Below are 19147 nucleotides of genomic sequence, written 5' to 3' on the forward strand. Positions count from 1 at the left end.
TTTTAAATGAAGCAACTTAGAGAAAAACTAAATATGTGGAAGGGCGGATACTATCTCAAATATGGGGGTTGGAACTGAATCCACAAAAAATGCTGGAGTGCAAATTGAAAGGGATTGTAGAATTCTCTTCTGAACGAGGGGTAAGAACACGAGCAAAAATTGTGACTCGGACGAAACAAAGGAAATTGAGCGTTTCACCTCATTGATTTCTATTGTTCCGAGATTTAGGTGAAAAAATGTGATTGCCATTTCCTCCCAAGATAAAGAAGTCATTTGAAGCTCTCTTAGGGCAAGGATATTGTGCCTGCCCTTGGGTAAGTTAATAAGGTAATATAATTCAATTCATCATCAATTGCGTGGCATCAGAATGTGAAATCTAGTGCTGTCATCTTTTTTCTTCAGTATTCTGGTGGTTGCCGCATTGTACCCAATGCAATTTGGTCACGGATACATGAAGTCCTTTTCTTTTTCTGACTTGTACATCGCGGAACATGATATAAGTATATATTAATACTTTTTTGGGCACCGAGTTCAGCCACTTATGCACATTTATTTAAGGAATAGAAATAAAAATTAATTTAAAAAATGCACATCAAATGTTACAAACTAAGAACTAATAAGGGAACAAAATAAAATAATAAGCATTCATATGCATGTAAAAATATGTTCTTACCAAGAGTGAAATTGGTAAAAAAGCAGTATCGCCGAAATCCATTTTCCATTTTTTTTAATTTTATTTCCCATGCTGAAAAAAATCCCGCGATATTAATACAATATTTTACCGCACTTAAATTAGACATAAGAGCTAAAACAAATACGAATTGGATCGAAATATTAAGGACGTCTACAAGTAATTTTTATTTAAAATCCCACAGAAACTCAGCCAAATGAAACACCTTGCGCGGAGGCGGAATTAAACTCTGTTGAAATAAAGCCCAATTCCGTTTTAACTCGCAAAATTATTTAAAAGCAATCCACTGATGGTGGCTGCCCAGGGGAAAGCAATCTACGTATGAGTAGTGCATAAACCAGAAGCGAATATGATTTAAAAATTCGTCATTGTCTCTAAAAATTGAAACCAGAAACTCCTCTGAATACACCGAGCACACGCGAAAAAGGGAGAGAGCACGATATAATAGAGGGGCGAAGAAAAGTATGGAACATCGGAGGAACGGAGTGGTTCAAGGAATGAGGCAGGGAGGGAGGGAAGGGACGAGGGAAAACGATGAGGAGAGGAGGTAAGAGGGGTAAACAGCGCCCACTAATCTCCAAACATCATCTTCGCTTAGGGAACCTGGCAACACCACGCTAATTACGGGTGGAGAAGCGACGAGGAACTGAAGATGATAGTGTCGGTGCTGGAATGGGGTTGAAGGGAGTACCACTGAAGACTCCCCTCCTGATCCTTTCCCCGTCCCACCTCCGAGGGAAGAGACGGAGAACTCGGCGTAGGAGTGGTGGAGAAGGTACACGATGAAACGGATAATCGCGAGCTCCCTCTCGTGTGTGCGGGTGACCGATAGAACCGAATGAGCAAACATGTTGAGGGCGGTGAGAGAGGGAGGGCATGAAAGAAAAGCGAGATACAGCGAGAGAGAGGAGGGAAAGACAAGGGGAGGGAGAGGAGATAGATTTCGGACGGGAGATGTGGGAAGACAGACGCGTGGCAGGCGGTTACGGAACAAGAGAAGGGTTCACGTAGGGATCGGTCAACTGTGGACGGGGAAGCATTTTCTGCCAACTGATAAAAGGGGGTTAAACATCAAAGTTTGTTGAGGCGTTGCTCTCGATGGCCAAGGCATCGGTCGATGCTAAACAATGGACCGCTGAGAAGGGAAGCGGTGAAGCGGTCGAGGAGTTTAAGATGAAGTTTGTGATACAATTCGCTGGAGTGGGATAAAAGCAAGCGTTTGCGTGCTTTCCCGGACGTTTACAAATTGGACCCGGTGGCGTATGGCATGTTTCTAGTCAACGTGCAACATTTTAAAACTGAGTTCTGAATTATTCAAAAATTCTGAAACGTGGGGAATCTACAGGTAAATGAAAATTCTGCAATTCTATAAATAATATGAATATATTTATCAATACACAAATGCGTGAGTGCATAATTAAACGCTATATGCACTCCTCATGCGATTATGAAGATGACTGGGAACCCCGAAACTTTAAGCCTTAAATGCGTGTGGAATTATGAGGTTACGAGGCCACACAGTGGTGAAACTATGGGCGTGGAAGTGAAAACCTCATATTACTCTACGGAATATGAGTATGTGTGTCTATATCCTGGAACGATACCATCCACTAAGTAACAGCTCAAACAGCTTAGTGAGGACGGAAAACTAATTATTACTGGAAAAAATTAATGTGAATGAAATTAAAAATCAAAATTAAATTCTTCAAATAGAAGCATTCGGAAAAAATTTTGGAATGTGTTAAATATAAAAAAACATCCCTTCGGATTTATTGTCCCATAATATTTTTAATAGAATAAAACTTCCATTAGGAGTCATTATAAATTTGATTAAAAACTAGGGAATATTTCTATATTCCTAGCTTTCCACCCTAAGCAAAGGGTTCAAGCTCGTCGAGTTAAATATTGAGAAAGTACTTGAATGCCTGACGAATCACTTGTCTTTAAGAATGGATATCTATGGTGCATTAAGATGATTCATCCTATTTATATGACTACCATTCATGTAAGGTACAAATTGAGCCGGGTGAAAAGATGGAGCTGAGACCGCAAAGACGCAAAATATTTCAGTGTTCGGGGGATATGCATAAAGGGTTAAGTTGCACACTGTGTGGGGGTTTCAGAAGATATCATTAAGGAATGGGCGAGAACCAAGCAGCGGGAGGTGAGTAGGCGTTTAATGGGCGATGGTGTTTAGGGGAATGGCGCATGAAAGGAGGTAGGAGGGGGCTTGGGAAGACCAGCCCCTGGGGCGGAGAACACCGCCCCGATAAAACCCGCCGGGAGAACCGACAAAGAAGGAACTAAGACCTCATCTAAAAGAGACGACGGAAGAAGGGGAAGTTTAAAGGCGTTTGAAGAGACGATTAAGAGCTTCTTGAAAGTGGGATGGCGAGAGGCGACCCGAGAGCATCTTACTCCCACCGCCATCTTCTTACCCGCTTATATCCCCCGGAGAACTCTTGGGTTGAAGCATTCTGAGAGCAACGACGCATGACAAAAAGAATGGAATGAAACTGGTTTGGGTGGAAATGAGGCCACACCACCTATACTCTGTCCACGGAGCTAATAGTGAACGTTCCTGGCGATGCTCCGAGGGTTGCATAACACAGGATTATCATGATTACACCTCAATGCTATTGGTTTCTATTCTGTTTCCCCCAATACTTTTTTTCCGGAATGACGTTAAAACGTCGTATTTAGTAATACCTTTTGTTACAAAGAAGAAAATAAAAGGTTTCAGCTAAAAGTTTATGAAAAATACAAATAATAATGGTTCAATGTATTCACAAAAGAATGTATTTTCCCCACGATATTTACGATTTAAATATGAATGATATTTTATAACATAAATGCGTCAAAATGATTCAATTGGACATAGAAAAGGCTAAAAATTAGTTAACTTTTCTAGGAAACAGTAACTATGAAGAAAAGCTGGCTTCCTGAATAAATTCCATATGGTAACACATATAAACCAAATACTACGCGAGAAAAAATATGAATCTTTCATGAAATTCTGCAAAATGTGAAAAATGCATTTAAAACAATAGTCCGTCCCTACTTAATCCACATTCCAAGAATACTTCATGTAAAGAGAGCACGCTAAACTAAGAGCGTAACAACTAAGCATTTCAAGGCCATGAGAACGTTATTTATAACAAATGATTTATATATATATATATATACAAACATAGATACATATATTTATATACTTATATATATATTTATATACTTATATATATATATATATATATATATATTTATATACTTATATATATTCATATAATTAATATTAATACACAATACTCAGATTTTATGAGTGATTTTATACACACTCACCGGTCCAAACTGCTCAAAGTAGTTCTTGACGTCCTCTAGTGTGGTCGGCGCAGACAGACCCCCAACGAATATCTTCTTCGTCCGGGTCACCATCTGCAAGTGAGAGATAGAAGATGAGAAAGAGCATGAGAAATGAGGAGTGTAGTCAGAGGCAGCTCGATAAATATATGGGTGCTCAACAAAAATCTAAAAGTGCCGCGGGAAGTTGAGAGGGTAGGCAGAGTAAGAGCAAGGTGGGACCTAGGAAGGAACGGGACAGGAGGAAGAGAGAATTGATAGAGGGGGGAAAGAAGACTGGCGCATGGACGGGTTTATTATATCCTTAAAGCCTTTGGGAGAGAGAATGGAAGAATCCCACTCTTTGCTCCTTACTTGGAAGGGATCGAAAAGGAGACCCTTTTCATCCCTTTCTTCCAAGTGCCGGGTAAGAGAGGGACCGGGCGGGAAAGAGGGAGTCTTTGGGCGTCTGCCAGGGAATTCGGTTCCGCATGAAGTCATCCCATACGAACGTCTTTAGTATTTTTCTTATTTTCCGTTTTTAAGACGCAAACTCACTTTTTCTTCATCCTCTCTAGGAGGAGCTCTTGAAAAAAAGCTCATCATCACAGTTCAAAACATACGTCCACGCGCATATATAGTAGTAAAACTTGAAAAAGTAAGAATGACGATAACGATTTTTTAGACACTATTCACTATTCACTATTTTACCGTAGAAATTTAAACCAGAATCAGAAATACACACTGAATCGAAGCATTTTAATAAAATTCAAGAAATAAACGGTAAATTGCATAATGGATTTTTACTTAATATGTTCTTCATTTATCGAGGACATATCTCATTTCCTATCAAAATTAAAAAAAAAACATTCCCAATTATGAATCGCTATGACATCTTGCCTTGCCCAACGACCGGTATTAATTCAACTTCTTCATCCATTTTGTTAAAATCCTGGCAACCTAGCACTCACTTCTGCTCAATTTACTCCATCCAATTGACCTCATCCTTTTAGATAGATAGAAATAATTCGAGCCAAATTCGATACAAGGGAATATTTTACGCACCGTATTGGATGGGAAGTCGAGATCATGGTGAATAAATAATTGAAATTGACGACTGAACGGATTAATAAAATAAATATTTCGCGAGCAAAACTCATGATAATGACATTAAAACAAAATGCCTGATAATTTGAACATCCATCCATGATCCCAGAGAATCCCTACAGATAGAAAACTCCCGCTCATCCTAAGTCTTCATGTTATAAATAAGCTGACTTTATCACCATTATTTTTTCCGCTAAATTATTCCTGATATTTACCAATATCATTAGTTTGAGTACATCATATTCTGCTGGTTACTTTAAATTTCCCACCTTCTCCGAAGCTTAAATGTTATGATATCTCTAAAATCACTTTAAATAACAATGATAAAAATAGGAACAACCCGATAGCTCTTTAGATGTTGTCTTTATTTTATTCCACCAGAAAAAAGATACTTGCCTATATCGACACAATATCCCTAAAGGAATAGGAAATGTCAATGGGTAAAAAGCGGACAAAAAACAAAGATAATTTGCTGACGTTCTGCTAGATGAGTATTTTTTTCCAGGAAAACATCTCCTGGATTGAATCGGGCTAAAGTTTCAAGAATAGTTATCAAACTTTAATACGATTCATGTTTAAGAAAAATTGCATGCAATGGATATTCCGGCATATCTAGGAGACGGAATAATCCAAGCAAAGCCTTGGTGGTACAAAGTGGTCGACATTCGCGTTGCTCATATCTCATCAACAGTGTTTGTTCGTTCAATATTTTTGATATCCCGCGGCATTCATTCCCTACGAGAAATACGGATACGCTCCATTTCGTAAGAGTATATAGATGTGAGCTCAACATTATAATGCCGAGAATGATTAAGACAGTCAAATATCTATTTTTGGTTGATCTCCATGTTGGGACACGTTTGAACGTAAAAATCCGGCAGGGGAGACGAAAAAAATACATTTCTACGTTGAGAGTGGAGAATGGAAAATGACGAAAGAGAGGGAGCGAGAAGGAAATGCAGAGAGTGGAAGGGAGAAGGAAATGCAAGAGAGAGGCAGGAAAGTAGAGAGACACGGGGATAAAAAAGAAAGTGAATGGGGTGGGCGAAATACATGGAGGGAAGTGGGGGAAATACATGGATGCCCATCTGGCATTAATGCCTTCCCTCCGTTCCGAGCTTTACTTTCGCGAAATCCGCCAGATGTCATAATCTCCATGGGATGCGAACGGGAGATGGTTGGCGTCCATCCGCGAGCATTTGATAGGGAACGGCTTTAGTGTCCCGCTCTTCCTGCCGCCGCGCCTCACCCACCCCACACACGCTTTTGTTCTCTTCTTTTATTTTTACTCTCCTCTGTTTTCCGCACCGCACCACCTGCCTATAAACTCATGACAGGAAAAAAATAAAAATATTGAGCGAGAAAATATACCGAGCATACACGAAAAGATTTCTAGACGACCGCAAACTCCTCGCTGCCCCCAACTCTCTTTCTCCGTCTCTGCCCCTTCCCTGTACACCCCCATTTCTCCGCACTTGTGCGGCAATGTCACTCGCGTATGCGTACCCGTGGGGGAGAAAGGGAAAAATGTGTGGAGTACATTCAAATAGAATTGAACGGGGAAAAATCAGGAGGGAGATTAAAGTTAAGGAAGCGATGTGCATCAGAATAAAATCGAATAAAAATATTCTACTTTATTTACTTCCTCGAACAAGGCGCACGGAATTTCCATAGTAACGCGAAATCGCGCGGACATAAATAACAGTTAGTATTTGCATCTTAGAGCAGAGGTTTCCAGACGCCATTCTGGAAGAAGAGCATAGGGGCGAGGAAATAAATAGTGGTGAGCATGATGACATCCGAAAGAGCTGTTATTGAGAAATATCCGTCTTTGTGCAAATTAAATTAGTCCGTATGCATTGTATTAATATACTAATACAAAGTTCTCCGTTGCGGGGTGGATATTTTAACGCCATAAAATATTTAGAAAGGAAATAGTGGAGTGAAGTTGACTCAGCCGTCGGTGCAACAAATAGGATCGCATACTTCTATTAATCTACTCTTTTGTGCCAGCAGCGTGGAGGGAGGGAATGAGAGGAAATAAAAAGCGTGAAGGAAATATAAAAGCTAGGAAAGAAAAGGAATGACTGTCCCTCGCGACCCCTTTTGCAGCTCACCATTGGTGGTGCTGTCACTCGGTGTCCCATGCAAAAGACCAGCGAAAGCGCATGAAAGCACAAGCTCCGGAATCCGATCTACGGCTCCCACCCCAAAATCCCTCCAGTCCGAGTATTTATTCCTGCAATCCCTCTCTCTTCCTCCAACCCCTCATGCCCCTCTGGACTCTCGCGGTCTCCCTCCACCCACGCCAACCGTACCCCCGCATAATATATCCCGTATACTTCATATCTTGGGGACCACTCAAACCTTCCGTCGCCGAAGCCATTGCCACTAACCCTTTTCCATGGTCCCATTATGCTGTGCTCGTCCGAACACACCCCGCCCCCTCCCCCGTTATATTTTTATTACGCCACACAATTCCCTCATCCCACCAGCGCCTCCATTCGGCTCTCCATTTCCCTTCCCACCACACAACCATATCCCCGCCGCATGGAAAGCACAGTGCGCTTCTTTCGATACGTGCTGGTTGTGAACAGCGGTCCCGAAAGCAGCCCCGCTTCCCCTACTTTATGAACATCGCCCCAACACCACGTCTTCTCTTGCCCTCTCCTCCTGCATCCTTGACCTCATCGTTTCGTCCACCCTCCCGCAACCGCTTCGACCACTCCCTTACTCCCCCTGACCTCCTCCCTATCCTCCCGCACAATACCGCAAAACACCGATGGAAATCGTCCTTCCTCCTCCTTCGAACCCCTACCCACCCCCGCTGGAAATTCCATCGTCCCTTCACTCATTCTCTCCCTCCCGCCCTCCTTCTCCAAAATCCTACGATGGAACGCCCATACGAACGACCCCCGTCTCCCCTCCCCCCGCTCTCCTTCAAAACACTCTCCCCCACCTTCTCAACCTCCTCTCCGTCGTTCTCTTTTAATGGGCGCATTGAATGTCCTTCCCAGAGTGCGTGAGTCTGGAGCCGCGCGTTGAGAGAGAATGGGATGGCGGGGAGGAATGGGGGTCGGTTCGGAGGGGAATGGGGTGGAGGAAAGGGGGGCCGTGAGGGTTTCGGCGAGAGCGTTGTATAAGAGGGACGAATGGACGGAGTAGCTGTTCGAAGTGTCGCTCGTAAAGCGACGGTGACGTCCGCCCGACGGAATGCCCCGAGAGAAGGAAGGCGGGAGGAGAGAGGGTGGGTTCCAGCAGGGGCAGGAGGGCAGGCGGTGGACTCACGCGAAAAATGAATATGGCGATGCAATACTGGAGCGGAGATCGGAGGGACCGAATTGAAGGGCAGAACGTCGCAGTGCTTGTGAAGCTTCCCCGGAAAGCCCGGAGACAGAGTGAGGAGTGTGGTGTATGCATAAGGATCGAAGGGAGCACGTGTGGTTGAGTCGAGAAGGATAGGGAAAAGATGCACGCGGATCAACGTGGAAGTCTATTTTGACGACGGAATCAGGCCGACAGTCTCATGCAGATGGTCTCAATGTAATTAATTTTACAGTATACCTCGAACATTCAAACAAGGTGTCTCTCTTATGAGAGAAGACCAGATGAGAGATTATAAAAGCAATGCGTTTAGTAAATGAAAGCATACATTTTTAACACAATATAAAAGTTTTTTATTCACTTGACGTCGTGGAATGGATACGCCATTCCTTTCATTGGTATCTCTTGAGATTCGAGGAGTTCTAGTCATTTAAATATCATAGGATTGAACTATAATCCCAACCACAAATATAATTTCAACATATAGCACTAATATTAACGCCCAACTTTGTTCCTACTTCCTAGCGGACAATTTAATTTCCAAATGAGTACAAACATTCATTTAAATTTTTCACTAAAAATTTTTTTCCTAATTTTTTTTAAATAATTAGCATATTTGTTTAAAATATCAAAATAAAATAAAGTTTTGGAGAGAATAATAATTGAGAAATTTTCTCAGCGTATCTAGATGTAAATACTATCCATCTATCTTTAAATTCTTTCAAAAAAACTCAAGCGTTAAATATTTTTGTACCAGCAGAAATCTGATGAGTTGATAAAATACCATTCCTAGAAACACGATCGTTCATTGGACTCACATTACAATTTTTGTGCACTTAGTGTAGACCAAACTATATTAAAGGTTTAAACATAATGGTTAGAACAATGGCAATATTATTTAAAAACGAATCACAAGCCAGGAATGGTGTGTGATAGCCAATATTTCGTTGGGCAAAAAATATTTGTGATACCCTCCAGTTATTCTGATAATTGTATTAAAAATACCCTAAATTAAATAAATCTTTTATTTACAATGAGGAAGTCAACTTTCTAAAAATCTATTTAACTATTCCATCTTAGTATGTTGGAATAAAAAGATTGTATTCTTAAACGTCATGGACCAATTTTCTATGCTGAAGGGAAAACGAAAAGACGACCAAATGAAGATGGAGGTTGAGCACCAAAGGTGGGAACGCAATCCTCGAGTGTGGCTCATCATTATCTTTGATTCCCACCACCCGAGGAGCCCAAGCTCGCGAAACATCAGTAAAGCATTGACTCGAAGCGTTCTTCAGCCTCTGTCACCCTAGGACGTAAGACTGCCACGGAAACAAAAGAAGCGCCTGGTGCGAGGGAATGAGAAAGGAAAAAAAAGCGCGCGAGACCACACATCGGAATCGCGAGAAAAATATTAGTCATCGGGAACCACAACTCTTTTGGGCCATTACCCACACGCCCTCTCCCGCCTCCTACCATCCATTTCACTTTGCCATCCTCGTGCCCTCGAAGGCCCGCCGACGAGGGAACTTCCCCCCCCCCCCCAATCCAAGAAATTCCCCCTACCCCCGCCATGCTTCCCCATCTTTCCACACTCATCCTCCTCGGTCCATCCTCGACAACGCCGCTCCTGCCATATTCTATCTCCACGGATTTTCGTCTGCTCGAAACCCCTGTCAGCCCCGACCGCACGCCTCGCGACCCTTTCGACAGCACTGCCGCTGCCGCCATCTCCTCCCCACACGCCCCTCATTCGGACTCCCGCCCACGCTTCTCTCCCCCTTACCTACACGCGCCATACAAAGGAGAGAGTGGTCGAGCAGATTTGCTGCAGTACGTCCAACCATAACTCTGGACCGTGCCATCCGGAACAGCCGCGCATAATAACGCATTTTGGTTTCGGAAAAAGGGCATACGGGGAGAGGGGTGAGACAAAACGAACATTTCGACGTAAAGGAAATGGTTAGGGAGTAGGAGGCTACGAGAACGAGGGGGGAAGGGGGCTGGAGAAGCGGGAGAAGAATGGAAGGAGCTAGAGCCATGAGGAGACTACAGCCAGTTCTTAAAACCATTGGAAATCCGCATGATACACGTCGTATGCATACATTTATTATTTGGGTGTTTATTTATGCAAGGATTCGCCAGAATGGAGAAAATAAGCAAGAGTTCCCTTCCAAACCAAAATGCAGTCTTTTCTTGATTTAAACCTACAGTAAAACATCAAGAGATTTACATAGGTATCCGTATTGTTATTTATACACAAAGAAGGGGTATTAATAAACAAAGAAACACATCGATGATTTTCCAAATTTCCGATGGTCCTAACCACATTCGTTTATATGGGAGAGTGCTAATATCATACTCATAAATACAGATATATATATATATATATATATATATATATATATATATATATATATATCCTAACCACATTCGTTTATATGGGAGAGTGCTAATATCATACTCATAAATACAGATATATATATATATATATATATATATATATATATATATATATATATATATATGCTCATGTGTTATCCTATGTGTTCACTGTTGAATATGTTCATCAGGTGTTCTAATAAGACTCCAGTGTCGAAAAACCGGCAGTAATCTTCGATATGATTAAAATGACCACAATCCTTATATTATCACATTATCATTGATCCTACTACATCAGCTCCTGCGGACCCCCCAGTTCCGACACGGTGGTTTATGAAATGGCTACTTATGCCAGAAAATGAAAATTTTCAAATGACTAGCTACGTGCTTAGAATCTTAGCAGCTATTTATTCACTGTGGCATAAAGGGAACAAGTGAAGGAGAAGGAAGCTAGAAGAACAGGTGTGAAAGGGAATTGGAGAATGGAAGTGGAAGATAATTACTACACTGAATTATATACGTATACTCAATGTTAGAGCAAGAAAAGATATAACAATTATAAATGGGCTTATCACATCAATATCTCGTATACATTATGATAGGAGTTTTAAGTTGAAATGCTAACAGGCATTGAAATTATAGTCTCATTTATTTTAAACTGTATTGTGGCAGGACTAAAAATAAGGAATAATAATTGCTATTGGGCAATATAATTGATTTGAAAGGTTAATCCTACAAGTCTCGCGAGCATCCATCCTGCTACCATGGAGGCCGTAGACTCGTGTCTAACTTCGGACTCTTGCATGAGAATTAATGTGAGCACTGATTTCGAATCGGAGATTGTTTTGAATGATCAATTAACCACAAATTCCTAATGTTAGACGCAATTCGCTGAATCTTTACTTTTCAATGGAATTAAATAACTTCTTTGGAGGAAGAGAAGGAAGCCTTAACGAGAAGTATTACATGAAATAAACATTATGCAAAAGCGTCGTTTGATTAAAACTGACTGAATGAGTTAATATAACCAGAATTCAAAGTTCAAAAGAACAGTTATTGCTTTCAAGGTTCTTGCAATCCGTAGCGGAGACATGACTATGGTAGAACAGCTATTAAAAAGATTTTGGAGCATTGGGCTACAAAGCCGAGAGATCAGAAACAGAGGGGTTGAAACCAGATGAAATATTGCTTGTTATTCCAGTTAAGTGTATGAGTAAATAAAAAGATTATACCAAAATGTAAACTTAGTTAAAATGTTACACTCTATACCTATGGAAAATAAGCTCCTTAATTTTTATCAACACAAGTAATTCTATTTATAAAGAGAGAGACGACTAAGAGAAGACTTTCAATGGGGAGTACGTTCCTGCAGTACGGGAAAAAATCTTTTAAAAATACCCTGTTAAGAAATGGAGGGAAGAGAATGAAAGAGGGAGAGGTAGAGAGGATTTGGTGGAAAAAATGGGATGTGATGAAAAATTCCAGAGGGAAAAAAGATTTGGAGGGAATGTAGAATATGAAGCCATTCCCAGAGAAACGTGGAAAATAAGAGCGACACATAAATTGCGACAAGAAAAATGAAAAGGCGAAAGAAATACTAATGAATTCTTGGTAGTCGAGTAGGAAGAGTGGAGAGGGGGATGAAGGAAGGAGTCTGATGAGACGCTGTTAGCTTACCAAATTTCCTTTAGATGCAATCTTTCCCACTGCGTAACAAATCGTTTAATCTCATTAATCTTTTGCGGAAAAAAAGCAAGCGACTGAGGTCCCGGGATTTCTCACTCACTCTACTGTTGTCCAAGAAAATCACTTCCCACAGAATAAAATCCGATTAAGGTTTTAATAACTTCCATACAGTGTTATTGTCAGTCAAATACACCCACCACCTCGTATCTCTCTCTCTCTCCCTACTCTTTGTAAAAAGTGTATGTCGTACATAAATAAGGTAGGAGTACTTAATTTACAGAACCGCACAGAAATTTGAATTTTATCCGTATTAATGAAGTCAAATTCATCCAGCGATACTGACGAATGACTTACACTAACTACTTAAGGTTTCACTTTTAGGGCAATTATGATAAAATTTTGGATATATTCTCGTTCAGCCTTTCTTCACCGGCGGAGATAATAATGGAGAATCCTCAAATGAGGGAGTTTAGATCCCAATTCTCAAGACTATGACTTTGGAAGACAAATCTTTCATTTTAAATTTTAGTTAGTTTTCCTGATGAAAATAAATCGAACTTGCCCAGGATTCGTGAATTTAATTGAAAACGCACAACTTTATACAATTAACGATCAAACAGGTAACTTATATTTTCTTTTCCATCAGATATCGCAGACATATTTTGGAATACACCTAGGAGGAAAAAAATAGGAATTCATCGTGAAACACGAAAATACAAAAAAGTGTTTCTTGAAAGAAATGTAAACATGCCCGTTGGCTTCACATTTAATCTTCTTATAAGAATGCTTCAAATATTAAATAACATTTTACTACATATGATTTATAAATAAGAACGTACAGATGTATAAGAACGTAAGATAAATAAAAAAATGAAGGGATAAAGGAAACACGTCCTTAAAATATTAGCTAAATAGCTAACTCAACCTTGCGTATACCGAAAATATGTCACACAAAACAAAAAGCAATGAAATTAAAGCTTACCTTACGTCATAAGCCTCGCAAAAAACGTAAGGCTCGGTGCACCTTTAATAAATCCTAAGCACCTTTCTCTTTCACTTTATTTCGGAGTTTTTACGTTGACCCTGTTGACAATATTTACAATTAAATTTGATTAATTGGATAGAAGATTGATCACGGGAAAGTAAAATGAGACCAAATTGAATCCGTTAGAAATACATGCATATGAGGACCCCTTAAATGATAAATCAAAAGTAAGCCTTATCAAACGTCACGCGTGACCAAGCTATTCTATTTTCCCCTCATGGGGTAACTAAATAAATAAACCTCCCGATGGTGCACCTGGTGTCGATAAAGTCCGATCGTTTGAGGCGTGATGGCTGTCATGCCATATGCGTAGGCTTTTGCAATCAGCCGTTACATCGTATCCCTTTTATCTCCTGCAATCCAATGGTGCGTGAGCCTTGTTCGTCCTATTAACTTTGGACCTTGACCGCTGCCTAGTCCAAACGAGCTCTCAACAGCTAAATGGTTTACGGTTCTCCTTATTGTATCTGTCTGCTCCCTCATCCAACTCCTCTCTCCCCTCCCTCTCTTCCGTTTCTAACGAGAGGCACAGCGACAAAGGATTAGTTACGTCAATAGTTGATCGTTGAGTCAACGCAGAGTCGGCTGCTGTTGATAGGTGAGTGATCCGTCTCTCGATTTTGAAGCACGTTTGCCCCATAATTAATGCTCTTTAGTATAAGTAATCAAAGCTTTCGGTTGGGTAATGTACACTTGCGAATGCGGATTTGGATGCTGTAAATCAAGCCAAAGTTTAGATACGTACATTATGCCTTATGGCTTCACACCGTCGTATTTTCAAGGCATTACATTTCATTTATTGTGTCTATAATTCAGCTGTAACCCCAAGTTAAAAATAGGAATTCTTAATGACGACATTAAGCCCATCTGAATAAAAACCTCTTCTAAGCTGAAGCGCCAATTTACCTTGAATTTAGAGGAAAACGAATCAGAATCACGCTATGCGTGACTTGAAATCATTGGGAATGAAATACTCTTCGACGATATCACGCACGTATTTGTTGTTTAACTTCTTCACTGCCACTTCAGTTAAGCAGTTCAAGGAAATCTCTTAAGTTTAATCCTTTCTAAACAAGACATCGTGTACTTTTTTCTATTATTGACCAAAGAGTTATAAAAGTAAATTTGATCATAAAACACGAAAGACAACGAGAAAGTTTCGCATCAATTGATACAGATTTAAATCAATAGGCTTGATCATCAGAGACATAGGATCCAAAGTAATTTTGTTGTCGATTGACATTAAGTGAACAAAAGTATTACCCAATCCGTACTTTGCAATACCTATCAGTCACGAAATCCGAGCTTACGAACAGATTTAAATTTCAATAAAAATAGCTGTAGATAGAAGACTATTAGAAATATTGATTTTTCGTCAACTCCTAGTTTTTCAAGGTGCTCAAAGTGCCGCTAATTATTTTCTTCCGCCGCCAAAAAGATTTGGCAATCGAAAAAGCATTTGCCTCGCCCTTTCCCTGACCGCCCTTCACGGATACACTCTAAAATGCGCAAACAGCCGCTTTTGCTCGCACTGGTGGCGGTGCAAAGCCGACAGCGACGCCGATCTACGCGTTCAATTACACGGATACCTCACGCGCCTCCCGACCCACAAACCTCGCCTCACCCAACCACTCTCCCCCGACCACCTCCCTTCCTCGCTGAAACATTCCACCTCGCTCTCAGCCTTCACCCAACCCCAAGCACCTCTCTCTCTCTTTCTTTCTTTCTCCCCTCATCCCCATCTCCTCTCCCTTTCCTCCCTCCCTCATTACCCTCGGAAATGCTCCTCTTCCACAGAGGGCTGACGAGTATACCGAACTCTCTACTTCTCTCTCTCTCTCTCGCTCGCCCGCGATTAACAAAATACCCGACCACGCATGCAGCTACACGGAGAGTCCTTCGCCCCGCGTAACGAGCGCAAACATTTGAAAATCCTCTTCCTCCATCTCGACGACCAAACCCTCTCTTCCCACGCCCTCCTCTTCTTTACTCCCATCTCATCCGACCACTCCTTCTCACGGTCCTCCCACCGCCTCTCTCCCCTAAAACTCACTATTTGCTGTGAGAGCGCTAATCACCGAAAACCCTACCCATCCCTCAAAAAAATATACCAACGCCGTGTTATCACGGCGCATCAAAAAATTCGTCCTTCATCTCACCGGCGCCTTACGCCTACTTTCCCCACTTTTATTATTGCCCGTATCATGGGAGCCCTTTCCAGATGGCGGAGAGAAAGAGAAAACACACAATCATCTCCAACTTCCTCTTGAAGGTGATCCTCACTCCCATTTCTCAGCCGTCTACCACTACTCCTTTGCGCCTCCAATAAGAAAATACCTGCCTGCGCCCCCTCCCGACCACTGTGAAATATTTTACCTTCCCTTTCGCCTGAGAGGAAAATCACTTCCAATTTCACCAGTCGCTCCCGCCTGGCCACGAATGAAATCAAACCTACCGTCCGCATAAACTACGGACACGGCCTCACTCAAACTGGCCATTCCGCTGATCTCTCCACTTTTTTCCAATATCACTTCCCACTCATAAGGCCCTCCTTACGAAGAGGGCAATTTATTACTTACAATTCTCGCCACACGCGATGTAAATAAAGAGGATTTCGAAGAATCATAGTTAAGTACGACACATTACGTCTTACTTACGTGCTCTATAGATTTGTAACGGGTTAGACAACGTCCACATTCAATGAATGTGTTCAAGATAAGAGTTGAAATGAGTATTTCAAATATTATTTTTTCTCATAGACATCCAGGTATTACCGCACTTGTTAGAGCGCTCTCCTATTTTCAATGCTATTTACAAAGTATTAATAACATTATAACATTCATTACCAGTGTTGTGCTGGAGCAATCTGTTTATTTGTTTTGTTAAATGTGGTCTCTCCCTCTTAATAGTGAACTAATAAATATAGAAATGATTCTTCTACTAGAATTCAACTACCATTATCCTCGCCACTTTCCTTTCCTCGTCTCGCACTACGCCCAACACCTTTTCGATTACACCCACTCATATCCTACACGGTTCCGCCCGAAGCCTTCGATCTTCTCTTGCTAATCCGTTCCATCCACGCTCCAGCAATATAAACACTGCACAAGCGTGATCAATTAGCAGGAGAGTCAGAACATGAGTTTGCGCCTGTTCCAACAGGAAGACTGTGGAAAATTAAATGGGAGTGGGAGGCATCAGGGTGGATGTCGCAATGTAAAATTTCCCGTGGATACACGGACGGCTCAAACGGGTATGAATGCGCAGCGTTGATTCATAATCTAGGCGAGTAAAAACATAAAAATTCACGAAAGAATATGAAAAGCTATAAACTCTAAAAAAAACCGTAGTGAGTTGATCGCAGAGTGGACACTATGATGAAAATGGGAAATATGTGCTACAGATTTTGACACGTGTGTCCAATGGCATTCAAATATCATCACGGGGAAGCAGCAAATGAAAACTGTGTCAACAAAGAATTTCTCTCGAGATTGAGCGCTTTTAACAAGGTGAATCTCGGACGGAAATGAACAGTCGTTTCCATTTGGTGGAACAAACTTAATGATCATTTACTAACACATATTATCCCACGTAATTGATCACGCTTTCAGCCGTATATATTTCAAGTGTAGCACGATAATTAGTCGCCAGGCTCGATAAATGGAATACGGTACATTTATAACTGACTAAATGGCGGTAATATATTTTGGAATACATTAACTATTCCTGTGGCAAATCGAAACAATAAGTATTTAAAAAGATGAATCACTCTATTCGCTTGCAGGGTAACATTTGTTCAAGAGTAAAAAGATAACGTTTATGCGAACCCTAATTACACCTATCAACATAGCGCAAAGGCTAAAATAATAAAAGTGAACACAAAATAATGAATGTATAAAAGGCACGTTTCATGGGCTTGATCTCATTAACTGAGAATTTTTTAGCATGGGTGGGCATTTGGAAAATCGAATTAGGAGGAATGAAAAAGTAAATCAGGCGTGTTTTTGTTTGAAAAATGTTTTCCTTGCGCTGCCTAGACTCCACCTTTCGCTCGTAGATAATGAAGCGAGATCCTATCAACTGGTAAGATGCTGTTTTAACTCTTGGAAGTGAGCATCTCGATAGGGATTGCGCACAAAAGAGCAAACGCTAAGGAAATAATTACCATCAAGAAGACGGGCGAGTCCGCAGCCGAACGAAACGAAAATATCATAGCGTAGAAACAAGCATTTAACGAGGAATATTGAGGTTGTGCAAGAAGTTTCAGCGGTATGTGTCACAGAATAATTTTTACCAGGGGAGAGCGGAAGAAAAGTACGCCCTTAGCACCGGTAGGAAGAGGGCGAATAGAACGGTGATGGGACGGGAACGGAACGGGGAGAGGGAAAGAGAGGTAGCGAGATGATGCCGACGGAAACAAAAAAGGGGAAAGAGGAAGAGGCAGGGTGGGAAAGGATTGTGGAAAGGGCGGGATGGAAATTCATTAACAGAGAGGGACTTCTGGGTCGAGGAGATGAAATTAATGGGAAAATTACATGAATGGAGATCCGGGGAGTGGAATGGGAGGTGAGGACGAGCGGGAAGGAAAAAGGGTGCGGTGTGGGGAAGCGCCAGGGAATGACGGAGGAAGGGTGGAAGAGAGGAGACGGGGAATGGAGGAGAAACAGGGTGAGTGGGAATGGGGGAAAAGCCTCAGAGCCGGATCAAAGAAAACGAGGATGCGCGGAATGACTGCACGGGAGGAACTTGAAGCAAAAGTGATAAGACGAGTCGTCGGAAGTTGACGAGCTAGAAGTCCAAATTGGTCGTATTTTTCGCAATAATAAATCAGCGTAAACCGCTTCTAGGGTTTATTCAAATCCACTCTTCAGGAAGGAAGTGTGGTGAACGTCAGGGTAAAAATAACGAATGGGAAATCGAGATGGTTAACAGAGTAAGCAAAATGGATACTCAACGTTTTTCGCATTTCGTGCAAAGAGAGTCAATTCTCTAATAAACTCCAATTGTAAACTGTGAAGCTTTTGTGTACCCAATTAACGCTAAGCAACTCCGTTATGCTACCAAACTGGTCCTCCACGGACACAAAGAAAATGAAAATGAGGTTACAGTGTCGGCTACCGGTATAAAACTTTAATATTTGCTTTATCCTATGCGTGCACACTAATTACCAGTTATACCAACCCTTGATTTTCTATTTTGCGAGCTTATATTTTATGCCAGAGATGAAGATAACTGGCTGTACCCAATGAAGAAAGCCATAAATACCAAATCAATTATGATCCGATAATAGTGAGATTATTCTGCTTTTAAAACTAGCATAATACGGGTATAACCTAACTCTGTAGCTTGACTTTTAATGCATTCTAAGAACATACAAGACTTTGCATAAGCAAGAAAGAACACGACGAAAATGAATCTCTTTAAAGAGACAAATATAGCTGAACTGCATGAATGATGATACGGTATGGCAACCATTTTTATAGTAGCCACAGTGCAAATACATGTACTCGTACTTAGGTCGGAGATAATCTTTTATCATTCGCGTAACGGGATTACTCGTACATAGCGCAGCCCGAATT

General features: G+C 41.2%; 1 protein-coding gene across 6 annotated transcripts in view; it reads right to left on the minus strand.

Moving 5' to 3' along the window:
* Window positions 1-19147, minus strand: part of Rbp6 (RNA-binding protein 6) — a 1159807-nt gene that overhangs the window by 360443 nt on the left and 780217 nt on the right. For all 6 annotated transcript variants that reach the window (XM_071587364.1, XM_071587360.1, XM_071587359.1 and 3 more), the window contains one exon: window positions 4031-4123. In XM_071587364.1, the coding sequence (XP_071443465.1) occupies window positions 4031-4123 (93 nt within the window). The remainder of the gene's footprint in view (window positions 1-4030; window positions 4124-19147) is intronic.

Source organism: Hetaerina americana, unplaced genomic scaffold (genome assembly GCF_022747635.1).
Source record: "Hetaerina americana unplaced genomic scaffold, ioHetAmer1.1.p SCAF_3, whole genome shotgun sequence".
NCBI classification, from domain to species: domain Eukaryota; kingdom Metazoa; phylum Arthropoda; class Insecta; order Odonata; family Calopterygidae; genus Hetaerina; species Hetaerina americana.